Source organism: Zingiber officinale, chromosome 1B (assembly GCF_018446385.1).
Source record: "Zingiber officinale cultivar Zhangliang chromosome 1B, Zo_v1.1, whole genome shotgun sequence".
Lineage (NCBI taxonomy): Eukaryota > Viridiplantae > Streptophyta > Magnoliopsida > Zingiberales > Zingiberaceae > Zingiber > Zingiber officinale.
Genome location: NC_055986.1, coordinates 36,056,477 through 36,071,226, shown reverse-complemented (window position 1 = coordinate 36,071,226; position 14,750 = coordinate 36,056,477). Strand labels below are relative to the sequence as shown.

The following is a 14,750-nucleotide window of genomic DNA, read 5'->3' as shown; positions in this document are numbered from 1 at the left end:
CCTTCATATTTCGCCGGAGGTATGCATTCTTAGATATTCGAAGCCACCTCTTTGTTGCCCACTTGTCTGACTTGAGCGTCGGAGGGTCGTCGCCGGGAACCCCTTCCCGGCCCGACTTCTTTGCAGGTTCCCCGGAGCGCCCTCTGACCGGCCGATCATCTACGTCAGCGACAAGGAGTGCGCCACGTGCCTAGCGTCCATTGATTCAGCGATTCGGACAGGATCACTGGTAAAAGCATTAAAAGTTAAAAATTAAATAATGTTTTGAAAGTTTTTCACACTTTTTCTTAAAAATTAATTCATTTTTTTTATTCTAAAAATTCAGGTTACTTAGAATTTTTTTTAATTTCTAAAAATTTATTTTTACTTAGAAATTCCTTCTGAAAATTCTAAAAATTCATTTTTAACTTAGAAAATTTTTTCTGAAAAATTTAGTTTACTTGAAATCTTCAAAAAATTCAGTTTACCCCGTTTTTGCTGTAATTAAAGGGGGAGAAATATGTACAAGTTTAGGGGGGGTTAGGAATATTTAATAATTTCTAAATTCTTTTAGTATTACAAATTTTTATTGCAATTTTTATGCTTAAACTGTTAGTTAGTAATTTCTTTAAATTACTATTTGTTTTATACCCTAACTTGAACTTGGATTGATGCACATCAAAAAGGGAGAGATTGTTGGACCCCGTGGATGTTTTGATGTGATCAATCAAGTTGGTTAGGTCTTGCTTTGTATTTGATCCCTGTGTCTGAGTGTGCAGGAGCTTAAGAGCGCAGAAAGTCGAGCGGAAGACGCAGCTAGCGAGAAGGACGACACGGGAAGGGAGCCGACGGGCTCGGTGCGTCCGAAGGACGAGAGAGCTGCGGAAGAGTACACTGATGGGAGAGAAGAACGTGCGCGGCGTTCGAGGGACGTTAAGCCGGGGAGGAAGGATGCTCGAGGAGAAGGTCGAAAATTGAGTTCGGGTGAGCCCTATTTCGGTTGGCCGAATCACCCAAACTATCGGAGCATCGGAAGCCAACGCAATGGAGCTGGAAAAGAAGCACAAGGTGGAAAACCATCTTGAAGGCGCATTCATGAAGCATGAAGGCGCCCTCAACATGAAGGCGCCTTAAAGCTTGATGAAGGCGCCCTCAACAGGTCAGTTTTGACCGTTTGCGCTGCGAATAAAATTTTATCCGCTGACCGAGCTGGAGACGCCTTGAACCTTGTTGAAGGCGCCTTGGACCCTCGGGATAGACTTTCCAGGAGCTATATAAAGGCCCCTGGAGCTAGGAATTATTCATTCAATTCTGTATTAGATTTCCTAGCAACTGTTGAGCTTTCTAAGTGTGTAAAAGGCTTCTCCGCCTTCAGAGAAGGAGTTTTCTTACTGCGCTTTTCATCGCCTTGGATTAACAACTGTCTTGGTTGTAACCAAGTTAATTCCGGGTCTTCTCTATTTCTTTTTGCTTAATTGTTTTATTTTAGTGTTGCTATTTTTGAGTTGAAAGTTTGAGGAGAGTATAATTTTTATTTGCAGGCAATTCACCCCCCTCTTGCCGGCCGCCGCTGCACCTACAGGGTTTACACGGGCGGATGACGAAGGGTGATGACCAGGATGATGACGCTAGGACTGTGTGCACACTCAGACGAGCCCAGTCGTTAGAGACTAGAAACCAGGGAAAAAATCCTCGGGTCAGGCCCTCCGACGCTCAAGTCAGGTACTTTTTCTCCAGAAGCACAGAGAAAGGACAAAAAGTAAAGACAAGTCATAAATGACGAGTGAACGTACCTGCGTAAGGGACAAAGCATCCCTTTTTATACTGCAACGGATGTTTCTGGGGTCTGGCAGGTGTGAGGGAATGCCGGCTGTCAGGCTTTGTCTGGCGGTGGGTGACATGTGGCGTCTTCTTATCGGCCTAGAGAGGAATCAGAGTGCTGTAAATACGCGACCATTAGCATATTCTCTGACAAGCAGTGATTATTCTCTGACAGGTGGTTACGATTCCTTGGACTGCTTGTCGCGTAGCGCCGGCCTCATCCTCTTGTTATCCTTGCCCTAGCTCTTGGTGTTTGCTGATCCCGACTTGTACGCTATGCTTGTGTCGCAGGGCTAGAAGCCCGACCTATATCTCTGTCCATGTACCCTGTGCTGTAAGGCTAAAAGACCCGACCTGTATCCTTGGTTAGCCAATCCCGACCTGTACGTTGTGCTTGTGCCGCAGGGCTAGAAGCCCGACCTGTATCCATGTTCATGTACCCTGTGCTATAAGGCTAAAAGCCCGACCTGCATCCTTGGTTGGTCCAATCCCGACCTGTACTTTACGTCCTGTGCCCCAAGGCTAGAAGTCCAACCTGTATCATTAGTCGGTCAAATCCCGACCTGTACGTTACGTCTGTGCTACAAGGCTAGAAGTCCGACCTGTATAATTGGTCGACCAAATCTCGACCTGTACGTTACGTCTGTGCTACTCCAAAGGTCTTTCCTTCCGCGACTTTACCTGGTCTGTGGGCCCGGTCCGACCTGTATCCTTGGTTGGCCAAATCCTGACCTGTACGCCATGTCCTGTGCTACAAAGCTAGAAGCCCGACCTGTATCCTTGGTTGGCTAAATCCTGACCTGTACGCCATGTCCTGTGCTACAAAGCTAGAAGCCCGACCTGTATCCTTGGTTGGTCTAATCTCGACCTGTACGTTACGTCCTGTGCCCCAAGGCTAAAAGTCCGAACTGTATCCTTGGTCGACCAAATCCCGACCTGCACGTTACGTCCTGTGCCCCAAGGTTAGAAGTCCGACCTGTATCCTTGGTTGGCCGATCCCGACCTGTACGTTACGTCCTGTGCCCCAAGGTTAGAAGTCCGACCTGTATCCTTGGTTGGCCGATCCCGACCTGCACGTTACGTCCTGTGCTACAAAGCTAGAAGTCCGACATGTATCCTTGGTTGGCTAAATCCTGACCTGTACGCCATGTCCTGTGCTACAAAGCTAGTAGCCCGACCTGCATCCTTGGTTGGTCCAATCCCGACCTGTACGTTACATCTGTGCTACAAGGCTAGAAGTCCGACCTGTATCATTGGTTGACCAAATCCCAACCTGTACGTTACGTCTGTGCTACTCCAAAGGTCTTTCCTCCCGCAACTTTACCTGGTCTGTGGGCCCGGTCCGACCTGTATCCTTGGTTGGCCAAATCCTGACCTATACGCCATGTCCTGTGCTACAAAGCTAGAAGCCTGACCTGTATCCTTGGTTGGCTAAATCCTGACCTGTACGCCATGTCCTGTGCTACAAAGCTAGAAGCCCGACCTGTATCCTTGGTTGGTCCAATCTCGACCTGTACGTTACGTCCTATGCCCCAAGGCTAGAAGTCCGACCTGTATCCTTGGTCGGCCAAATCCCGACCTGCACGTTACGTCCTGTGCCCCAAGGTTAGAAGTCTGACCTGTATCCTTTGTTGGTCGATCCCGACCTGTACGTTACGTCCTGTGCCCCAAGGTTAGAAGTCTGACCTGTATCCTTGGTTGGTCGATCCCGACTTGCACGTTACGTCCTGTGCTACAAAGTTAGAAGCCTTACCTGTATCCTTGGTTGGCTAAATCCTGACCTGTACGCCATGTCCTGTGCTACAAAGCTAGTAGCCCGACCTGTATCCTTGGTTGGTCCAATCCCGACCTGTACGTTACGTCCTGTGCCCCAAGGCTAGAAGTCCGACCTGTATCCTTGGTCGGCCAAATCCCGACCTGCACGTTACGTCCTGTGCCCCAAGGTTAGAAGTCCGACCTGTATCCTTGGTTGGTCGATCCCGACCTGTGCGTTACGTCCTGTGCCCCAAGGTTAGAAGTCCGACCTGTATCCTTGGTTGACCGATCCCGACTTGCACGTTACGTCCTGTGTCCCAAGGTTAGAAGTCCGACCTGTATCCTTGGTTGGTCGATCCCGACCTGTACGCTTGGTTTGTATGCTGACCTGCTTCTGTCTTCTGTTATCCAAGGTTTGTTCGTCCCGACCTGTGCGCTTGGTTTGTCTGCCGACCTGCTTCTGTCTTCTGTTATCCAAGGTTTGTTCATCCCGACATGTGCGCCCGGTCCGCAACTGTACCTGGCCTGTGGGCCCGGTCCACAACTGTACCTGGCATGTGGGCCCGGTCCGCAACTGTACCTGGCCTGTTTTACCCGGTCCTTTGTTGCCCTCGAGGCTAGCTCTCGCCCCAACTGTGTTCTTGACCTTTGACTGCTCTATCAACGGAAACTTTGACTGCAGCCACATAAGCTTGACTTCTGACCTCCACAGGGGCTGGACTTCTGACCATCCCATGGGCTTGACTTTGGACCACGTCAGCCGCACGACCCCCTCCTCATGCACCGTATCAGATAGTATAATAAAAGGTAATTACGCTCAACTTAGACGTCCCTCATAATTTATCGCTAGGTTATATGAAGGGAAATAAATTATAATAAATTGCTAAATAATTAGGAGGTGAATTTTTTTTTCCTAAAAATATATATTCATCAAAAATTGATCCTTTATCTCATTATAATATACATGTCACTCCCTAATCAATTTATATCATTATAACATACATGTCACTCCCTATCAACTTTGCATCCGGACATTGAAATAATGGAAGAGGAATCAATTTAAGAGAAGAGTCTAACGCTACTAAATTTAAGCATATGCAATGAATATAACCTAGCGACAGAACGGGAGCATTTTAAAATAAAAAATGAATATGAGTATTTTTAACAGCAAGAAAATCTTAGGAGGGTATTTATTAAAAAAACCAATAAATTAGGAGGCATTTAAAAATTTTCTCTAAATTACTTTTTATATTTCTTGTGGCAAGTTAATCACCCACACATCCATTACCTCTTACGCTCATCTTCTCCAAATGGAGCAGCCGCCCAACCTCTCTCCGCTGCTGCCTCAAGATTTCGTGCCATCCTTCTGCAATCTCAACGCCCTCTTCCTCCCCGACGCCATCTCCCTTTCCCTCCCCAAATCCACCTTCGCCTCCCTCTCCATCTCCCAGGCCCCCTCCCGTTCCCCCGCCTCCTCCCCCTCCCGCTACCGCTCCCTCCTCAAGTCCCGATCCGATCTCGAACGCGCCCTCATCGGCGCCTTGGCGGGCGCCGCGGCCGGGGCGTTCACCTACGTCTGCCTCCTCCCGATCGACGCCGTCAAAACCAAGCTCCAGACCAAGGGCGCCGCCCAGATCTACTCTGGCGCTCTCGACGCCGCCATCCAGACCTTCCGCGCCGACGGAATCCTCGGCTTCTACCGCGGCGTCTCCGCCGTCATCGTCGGGTCCGCCACCTCCTCCGCGATCTACTTCGGCACCTGCGAGCTCGGCAAGTCCGTCCTCTCCAAGATCCCCACTTTCCCTCCCCTCCTCATCCCCCCCACTGCCGGCGCCATGGGCAACATCGTTTCCTCCGCCGTCATGGTCCCCAAGGAACTCATCACCCAAAGGATGCAGGCCGGCGCCGTGGGCCGGTCGTGGGAAGTCCTCCTCCGGATCCTCGAGAAAGACGGCATCTTGGGGCTCTACGCCGGCTACTCCGCCACTCTCTTGAGGAATCTGCCGGCGGGTATACTCAGTTACTCTTCATTTGAGTACATGAAGGGCTTCGTGAGGAGTCGAACCGGGAAGGAGTTTCTTGAGCCGGCGCAGAGCGTGGTGTGTGGGGCGTTGGCCGGGGCGATCTCGGCGTCGCTCACTACGCCTCTGGATGTCGTCAAGACCCGACTGATGACGCAGGCGCACGGAGCGGCCAGGAAGAACGTTGCGGAGACATTGAAGCAGATTGTGGTGGAAGAAGGATGGGGAGGGCTGGCACGAGGCATTGGCCCTAGGATTTTTCACAGTGCGTGCTTTGCGGCACTGGGGTACTTCGCGTTTGAGACTGCAAGGCTTGCCATCCTGCGCCAGTATCTTCATCGTCGGCACGATGAGATGGTACGTTCCTCATCTGCCTAAGGTCAAATTTTGCTGTTCCGATTCCTGTCTCAACCAAAGATTCCTGTTTCAAACTAAATGGTCACTCTTCGATCTCAGATTGGAAAAATTACAGTCATGTTGTGTTTTGATTCATGAAATGAAATCATTAATTATACAAATTGCTATTTTCCTCTGCTCGCAATGTCAAAACCCTCGTCTGCTTGTTGGATGCAAGCTCATTGTTGTGCAATTCTCCCTTCCACTCATGACATAGCGGCCCTCTTGTTGCCATGCCCTACTCTCGATGTCTCAAATTCCCTTCTTGGCGATGAATGTTTCGTTACGAGATTTGTATCTCTGCTTGCGAGTTCAAACTCGATCCCTCCATTAGTATGTAAAATTGCCAAGGACCGAATAGTATCAGTCACTCACACTTGATCTCCCTCCAAAATGGGGCGGCGAAATATCCGCAGAAAGGCTGGCTCGCGTCTCTTGCGTTGCTTCGGGTACTAAGGAAACACGAAGGAATAAGTAAACATGGAAAAGCTTTTCAAATGATCCTAATGCGCCCCCTTCCATTGTAGCACAGGGATACATGAGTAAAATCTTCATCGAACGAGGAATGAGAGAAGTTTGATTAAACCAAATCCACTAAAATTTTAAATTGCGTTTAATTATTTTAAAATTTTATTTAAAAAATGATTATGTCGATTAATTCCATCCGTTAGATTTATTCAATTTTTATTAAAAACTTTGATCATTGAAAAAAAAATCAATTTTGATTACTTATTCAATTTTAATCAAATATGCAGTGTAAAAGCTTTTAATAAAAAGCTCAATATGATTAATGTGAGATTTCTAGTATACACAAGTTTTGTTATTTTTTTTTTTATTTTTAAGAGATCATTTCCTAAAACAAAGAAGAAGAAACAGTTTATTGACTTAGTTCTGCAAAAGACATCTTTGCATTCAATTGTTTTCGAAATAAATATAATAATAAATTTTAACAATTCATTTAGATTCAAAAAAGATCTTTCTCTAGTCATTTATAATTGCTTGAATTGAACGACGATACTTTAGGTAACGATGTAACGGTGGAACAACTTCTTAGATTTTAGATCAAATTTCAATCTCTACAAATTAATGAACAAATTTATCTAAGAATGTTAGACTGATTAACCGTCCATTACAAATACTTATCAATTTATCATCGTGACTGATAAACCGCTTACTGCAATCAGTCATTATAGAATTAATCAACATAAACTAATACCTAGTGCTAAATAAGAAAAAGAATGGAGCAAGGACTAAACTCCAAACTGATGGATCAAACTAATGAGTGAAATTTAATAAATTGTTTTCTTCGTAACATTTCTGATGAAGCTTGAATTGGAAGAAAACTGATGCTTGAAATATGAAAATGGCGATGCACGCCTCCTCTTGCTCGAGACCATATGGATTCATGGAAGGGAATCAGATGATGAGACGATACTCAGGTTAGCCTAATATGTGAGTGCCCCAACACACGTTAATTGATCCATTCATCGTTAATCTCCAATCAATGTCTAAGTAAACGAGAGAGGATCACTTAAGTTGTCCTCTCGCCTGATCATCCGCTTGCAGTTTTCAACCAACTCTACAAGCCCTAACAATCATCCTTTCATATGGCCACACCAACTATGAAAAGAAACTAAATTATGAACTAATGGCAAAAAAAACCGATTTGCTGCTCAGTCACACTGAAGAAAAACAGTTAAAACAAAGAACTCTAATCTCCACTAGTTTAGTTAATGCACAATAAAAGAGAACAGCTTCACAAAGATACAAGATAAGAAAAGGTTCGAATAGATTTAGCATAGTTTTAGAGGACTAACACCATTTTACTCAATAGTAGGGAAAGAATTGGTTACCTGTGTTAAATAAAAGTAGCCAAAGTTGAAAGGATCACACTAGAACCACCTCACTGGTGACAAATAGTTTTCAATTTAATGAAAAAAAAAAAACACCATTTACTTCTTTCTGCACATAAAGATATAATATTCTTTTGAATTAAGGAAAAAACAATCAGATAAAACAAGGATATGAACCTTTTGACATGGAGCTGTATTCTACATTAGAGATGGCAGTCCGAAACAGAATGAGGATAATGCATTGAAAAGAATGTTAGACAATAAAAAAGAAAAAAAAACGTTATGCAAATCTCCAAGAGCAATTTATCATTGAGTACATTAGTAAAAAAAATTACTAGAAAGTTAGGCGATGGAACTAATATTGCTAATAGATCTCACTCAGTTCAGGGAAACATCTTTTATGAAAAGCTAAAGACAGTAGTCAATAAAAATCTAACATATGTAGTACTAAAGTAAAAGCATAGTTTGAAGGGAAATGATAATTGACAAAAGTAAATGACAACAGTTGTAAATGACAAAATCAATTTAAAGAAAAAATAATGGAAGGAAAATTATGAAGGTTGAAGCCTTGGATTCCTCATAAAAAGAATTCAAAGAATAGATAATCTTGATTTGACTTTCGTGTTAACAAGAGAATAGAAAGTTAGATTTCAATAGAGAAAGCGACGAACCGTGTTGGAGATGCCTTGATCGTGCAGGACGAGAGCAGCGTCGGTGTAGGCGAGCTCACCGAGCGAAGCCATCCCGAAGTCAGATCGAAATCTTGTCTCTATTCCCAATAGTAACAGAAGAATCAATATCAACAAATTGATTGGGAAAGGCGAAGGTGCCGGATCAAGAACGAGGAAGAAGGTAACACACAAAGAGCGAGAGAGGGCTTATAAGCCATGAACTAGGGTTTCCACAGCATCGGTTCGTTCCTTTTTTTTTTTTTTTGTTTTTGTTTGCAAATTTAATCTTTTCAAAAGTTAAATTGCTTGCTAGCCCTCGTATTTAGGTATATTCACAAAAGATGTGTTTATGTCAGCGCAGTGGAATATGAGGCGATATATTTTTTTTCCTGTTTCTTTGGACAGAAAATTTCGAAGGGAAGAAAAAAATTGGAAAAAAAAACTCACTATTTTTGTCTATATTATTGGTATTTGATTTATAAAGAAAATAGATTTATGTACATTTTCATTTTGATAAATGAAGTTTTAAAGAATTTCTTAGTCATTGGGCAACTTTTGATGGACCTGATGTTGGTTTTCCGCGGCTTAGGATGCTACGATAGTTGCTCCATTAGTGTCGGTTGAGGAGATGGAGAAGAGGTAACAAAGACGATGGTAATTGATAAGCATCTCATCATATTCCTTAGTGTGTCTATCAATAGTCACCTTCGACAATGTAGAAGGTGATAATTCTATACCGAGACAATAACAAATTGCTTAGGTTCCACTGGTGTGGTGCAATGATAAAATGCTTAGAGGAATAACTAAGAGTATCAGGATTTGAATTTTAGTAGAGATAAATATTTTAGAGATCAACTGCTAAATATGCATAAATTGTGTTTTGAATTTATCCCATAGTTATTGGAGTTTACCATAAAACATCCCTTTCCATCCCAATTGTCCTTCAACGTTAGAAAAGGACCCTCCAAAGTAACCACTAGGAAGATGTTTTTTGGTTTGTGCTTTTTGATTCTGGGGCTAACTGAAGAGAGTGATGGCACAAGGTGACTAACTAATGAAATGGCAACTTTTTTCTTTTTTTTTTATGAGCTTGTTATGAAAAGTCAGAGAAATAGTATTCATTATGATCGATTGAAGACAAAATTTTAGGAAATATAAATGATTCAATGGTAAATTTTGTTAAAATTTTTAATCACAATTTCAACTTACATATAGTATCCATATTAAAAATTGGAGTAGAAATAAAATTTTTTGGACATGGAGATTACTCATGCAAAGTAAAGTTATGATTAAGAATTTTAAGATATTTTTCTCATAATTCAATCTTTCAGATTTGACAATTATTTGTCTTCAATGGGAAGAAAAAACTTAGGAATAAGAATTTTATAGTTCAAAGCATGGAATAAATTGACAGGCACTTAATTCAGAAGTGATTTAGGAGGAGATTTTTTTACCTAGTATCTAAGTCGTATGATCTGATTGCCTCCATAAAAAATTTTCATCGATGATTAAAGTAAAACCGAAAGTCCAAGCGAAACTCCACATAATGATCCAATAGTTGAAACACGAGAAATGAATTTATTTTATCCAAGATGAATAAAATAAAAACTGATGACTCTTATTTTTATAATCATCAAAAAACCATCACACTTAAAAACACAAAAATCAATTATGACAGTTTGGATATCTATCCAAACTTACTGCACCTACTCAAAATTATTAAAGTACTTATAAGTATTTTTTTTTTAAGGGGCTTGAGAATGAGAGAATAGATTCATTCTCAAACCTTGTATTTAGTTGATGGAAATGAAATCAAGATTTTAAAATGAAACCCAAAAATTTAGATATGGATGAAACTCACCCCCTCCTTTGGGCTTTGATGGAATAAGAATGTAATTAAATTTTAGATAAAAATACCTTTAGTATATTTGTTTAATTTTTTTTTTATTTCACATTCTCTCTCCTTGTTCTCTCATCATATTTTCTTTTTTCTTATTCCATCATCACACCTTCTCTCTCAACATACTTTCTCTCTCATCATTCTCTCTCATCACACATTCTTTACCATTTTCTCTCTATATTCTCTTCCATCACACACTCTCTCTTCTCATTTTCTCTCTCTTCATTCTCTTCCATCACACTTTCTCTCCCATTACACACTTTCCTCATTTTTTTCATCATACTTTCTCTCTCCTCAATCTCTCTTGCCAATTTCTCCTTATTTTCTTTCATCACACTTTCTCTCTCTTCATCATCTCCCATCACACTCTCTTTCCTTATTTTCTCTAATCACACTTTCTCTCTCCTCAATCTCTCATTTTCTTTCTCTTCATTTTTCCCATCACTCTTTCTCTCTCAACTCATTTTCTCTCTCATCATACTTTATCTCTCCTCAATCTTTCATTTTCTTTCATCATACTTTCTCTCTTTTCATTTTTTTCCCATCACTCTTTCTCTCTCAACACACTTTCTCTTTCATCATACTTTTTCTCTTCTCACACTCTCCTCATTTTCTCTAATCCTACTTTCCTTCTCTTCATTTTTTCCATCACACTTTCTCTCTCATCACACATTCTCTCTCATCATATGTTTCTCACATTCAACTTTCTCTCCCATCTAATTTTTTCTCTTATTTTTCTCTAAAAATAAAAAATAAAATTTAAGTTCATTCCGATTGAAAATATTCAACTAACCAAACATTATTTTTAAGAATGATACCTAAACTCATACTCATTTCCATTCCATAATACTATAATACACATTCTCATTCTAAAGAGAAAACCAAACGCCACCTAAGACATTCCTATCTAAAAACAAGCTCTTATCAACTAGATTTATTGAAATATTCATATACAAAATTTAGAAATCAAAATAATTGACTTCGCAACAATTATTCATCTGTTTAACAAATAAGGTATATTAATTTTGTTAAAAAAATTTCAATATTATAAAAAGTGTCCAAATGCTGTAACAGGGAAATGCAATAATACTAGTCATGACATTCAATTAGTTCATATTATTTTCTTTTTTAAGATCTGAATAACATATGGCTGCAATCATATGATTTCCTTTTGATTTTTTAAATTGCACAAAAGAAAATTACAATGACATCTCTATTTTTTTTATCTTTAAACTCATTAAAGAAAGACCCTTTTTATTTTTTTAATGAAAAAAACACATTTCAAATTTAAATTTTCTCCAATTTATTTTTGAATACAATGGGCATGATTATTTTTATATTTTTATTAAATACAAACTATAAAATTATCTTTTTACAGATTTAAATTTATATTCTCACAGTCATAATTATTTATAAAAAAAAAAAATATGTTCATTAGAAGACCTATAGAGATTATAACTATTAGAGGGCAAGAAACGATGGAGTAAACATACAACAAAATTTAGAGGACCTAAACGACATGCGGAAGATCGAACCTTTTAAACCTACTCCTCGTACCTCTGCACCTCCGCCCAAAATTACCCGACCCAAATCCCAACATCATCTCCAAAATCGTATTTTTCACTCCTCCGTTCATCACAATTTCATGGCAGTTGCCTCTTCCCTGACCCTTTGTGTTCTTCAGGTTCTGGTCGCCCAGAACTGGAAGAAGGAACGAGCAAATGATACTGACGAGGCAAAGCAGGGAACCCAGCGGCAGGGATTCTGATGAAGCGAGAAGAAAGAAACAAATTTTAAAATTGCTAACAAAAAATCGATTAGGATAGAAACAAAACAGTGGGCAGAAGTAGCGATTCGGCCCCGTATCTTACCCTCAAAGAGCACTGCAGACTCCTGCTTCGGTGCGAAAGTATCTAGGTCTTTTTTATCCTTCAGGTACATCGCCTTCATCACCCGCGATTTCATGGCAGAATCACTGATTACCCAGATAAAAAAAAATACATAATCAAGATAAATTTTTTAACACGAACCAGAGTTCGTACACGGTCATAAGTGACTTACAAAACCCTAAATATCAGATTTTTTTAGCACAATTTTCACCAATAACAGATGAATCAATACCTTTTCAGCTTCTTGCTGGCCGGTTCCTCTTCCTCTTCCTCCTTATCGCCATCCTTTCCCTCACCGTCGATTGCTGCCCCCGGATCGGGAGTCTCAGCATCACGAGACCCTAAATCGAACAAATCAGAGAGGAAATCATCCACATAGAAGCCCTCGGAGGCAGCATCGTCTTCCTCCACCTCCAGATGGCAATAGACTGGATCAGAAGAGGCGATGGATTCGCGTGAAGGCGAATCGACGCACTTCTCCCCCTCGGCTGTGGTGGCAGGGTCGGGCCGGTGAAAGAGGTCGTCGCAGTAGAAACCCTGGAGGAGACAGTCAAGGTAGTCGAGATCGAGGCCGGCTGAGGGTGAGAGGGGAGGTTCTACTGCGCCTGCAAGTGGCATGGCCGAGATCGAAGTGGGTGGCTACAAGGTTCGACCTTCGCGTCGAAGGCGTATGATCATATAGGCCGACGGCTAGCTTGTCCAGCAAGAAAGAAGGAATAAAGACAAGTGGCGGCTGGAAAAAGGGTAGAAATTTCGCTTCACTTGACCAATAGAATTGTTTTTATTTATATAATCCATAAATTGAGTCAGAACGTGTTTAAAATAAATGCCTGCAATTTTTTTAATAATAAAATAACAATTTCAGGAAATGGGGAGGAAGGTGCGCATTAAATATTTGTTTATTATATGTAAAATTATAATAATGTGTTGTATTATTTTCAAACAGATATCTCTTGTTGTTGTTCATTTAATAGAATTGAAAACGGGGAAAAGTAAAAAAAGGACATCTTTTATTATAATAGTAAAATAAATAATTTTTTTAATCAAAATAATATCTCATCTTACTCCACCACTACATATTTTTAATTATTAAAACTGTCCTTAGTTTTTAATATCAGCCCTTGATTTCTTGTCAAGATTAATATTATGTTATAATAAGCTCTCATCAATATTAATAATACTAGCACCATAATTCATCATTCAATACAACACTGTTCAACACAGGTTAACAACATGTCATAACAATTATAAATATTATGATATAGCAACTATAAAATTATAATGACTACGATTATATAATTATATTGTAATTCAGAATTTTAGTTGCAAAAGTCTAAAAGTAAAATGTGTGAAAGCATCCAGAATTTTGGAATTCAACGATAGTTCTTTTGTCATCGTATCCACGTCACGTTAAAATTAAAAAAAAAAAAATATATATATATATATACAAAACTGCTCCCTGTAATTTATCTCCTGTGATTTGGTGCGGCAACAGTGAGTTGGCAAGCCACGTCCTCTTAGTTAAAATCAGAACTAAAAAACTTAAAAGGAAAGCAAAAAACCAAAGTCGTAGGCTAGGATTTTTTTCCCATCTCTCGCCGCAAAGGAGGTTTCGTGCGTCGCGGCGCTCCCTCTCCGTCGAGAAGCTTGCCGCCTCCCTCTAACGTTGCTCCTCCCTCTCTCGCCGAGAAGCTTGCCGCCTCCCTCTAACGTCGCTCCTCCCTCTCTCGCTAAGAAGCTTGCCGCCTCCCTCTATCGCCGAAGTTTGCAGTTTCGCAGTCGCTCCTCCCTCTCTCGTCGCCATAGGAACAACTTCGTCGAGACGCACGACGAGCTCCTGTGAGTTTGCCCTAAAATTTTTGCTCGCATTTGTCAAGCACTGTTGACGAGTGGCTCATATTTGGATGAAGGGATGTCATGGAAGAAAAATCTGTTAAGATTTTTCGTAATAAAATTCTGTTAAGATTTTATATATCAGAATTTTGTTATGTTTTTCATAACAAATTCTGTTACGTTTTTACCGGGTCTGGGGGGTTTAGCAGTATTTATAGGGATCATTGTAAACCCATTGTAGATCAGACAACACAAGAATCATTAGATGTGATTCTCTTGTGTAGAAGAGAATTCTAATAAAGCTTCGGCCGTTTTGTGGAGTAGGCAAGTCGCCGAACCACGGTAACTCTTTTTTCTTTCTCTTCTTCTTCTCCTTCCTGGTGTTTGCTCTCTTTTGTGCGTCTTTGTCTTGTTGTTCCGCGCGATCTCTTTTCTCTCTTCCTCTTCTTCCGCGGTTCAGAAAGGTTGAGAGGTATTGCCCCCTCTTTGCACAACAATTGGTATCAGAGCTCCAGGTTTTTGGCAGATTTCTTCAACATGTCGGGGACGACTTCTGCGAAGTTTGATATGGTGAAGTTTGACGGAACCGGAAACTTTGGATTATGGCAGAGAAGGGTCAAGGACTTGTTGGT

General features: G+C 40.9%; 2 protein-coding genes and 1 long non-coding RNA gene across 3 annotated transcripts; 1 reads left to right on the top strand and 2 right to left on the bottom strand.

Moving 5' to 3' along the window:
* The first annotated feature begins 4,818 nt into the window (after nucleotides 1-4,818).
* On the top strand, nucleotides 4,819-6,106 carry LOC122054884 (protein MITOFERRINLIKE 1, chloroplastic-like). The gene has a single exon (XM_042616308.1). The coding sequence runs from the start codon at nucleotides 4,866-4,868 to the stop codon at nucleotides 5,952-5,954; it is 1,089 nt and encodes a 362-aa protein (XP_042472242.1). The 5' UTR covers nucleotides 4,819-4,865; the 3' UTR covers nucleotides 5,955-6,106.
* A 953-nt stretch (nucleotides 6,107-7,059) lies between these two features.
* On the bottom strand, nucleotides 7,060-10,518 carry LOC122054893. Its single transcript, XR_006132845.1, has 2 exons — nucleotides 8,497-10,518; nucleotides 7,060-7,592 (listed from the first exon to the last, which is right to left on the bottom strand). It is a non-coding gene; the product is annotated as an uncharacterized LOC122054893 (long non-coding RNA).
* A 1,306-nt stretch (nucleotides 10,519-11,824) lies between these two features.
* Nucleotides 11,825-12,963, bottom strand: LOC122054872 (bZIP transcription factor 50-like). The gene is made up of 3 exons (XM_042616299.1): nucleotides 12,518-12,963; nucleotides 12,268-12,371; nucleotides 11,825-12,160 (listed from the first exon to the last, which is right to left on the bottom strand). Exons 1-3 carry the CDS (start codon nucleotides 12,901-12,903, stop codon nucleotides 11,907-11,909), a joined length of 744 nt encoding a protein of 247 aa, XP_042472233.1. The 5' UTR covers nucleotides 12,904-12,963; the 3' UTR covers nucleotides 11,825-11,906.
* Between the last annotated feature and the right edge of the window lie 1,787 nt (nucleotides 12,964-14,750).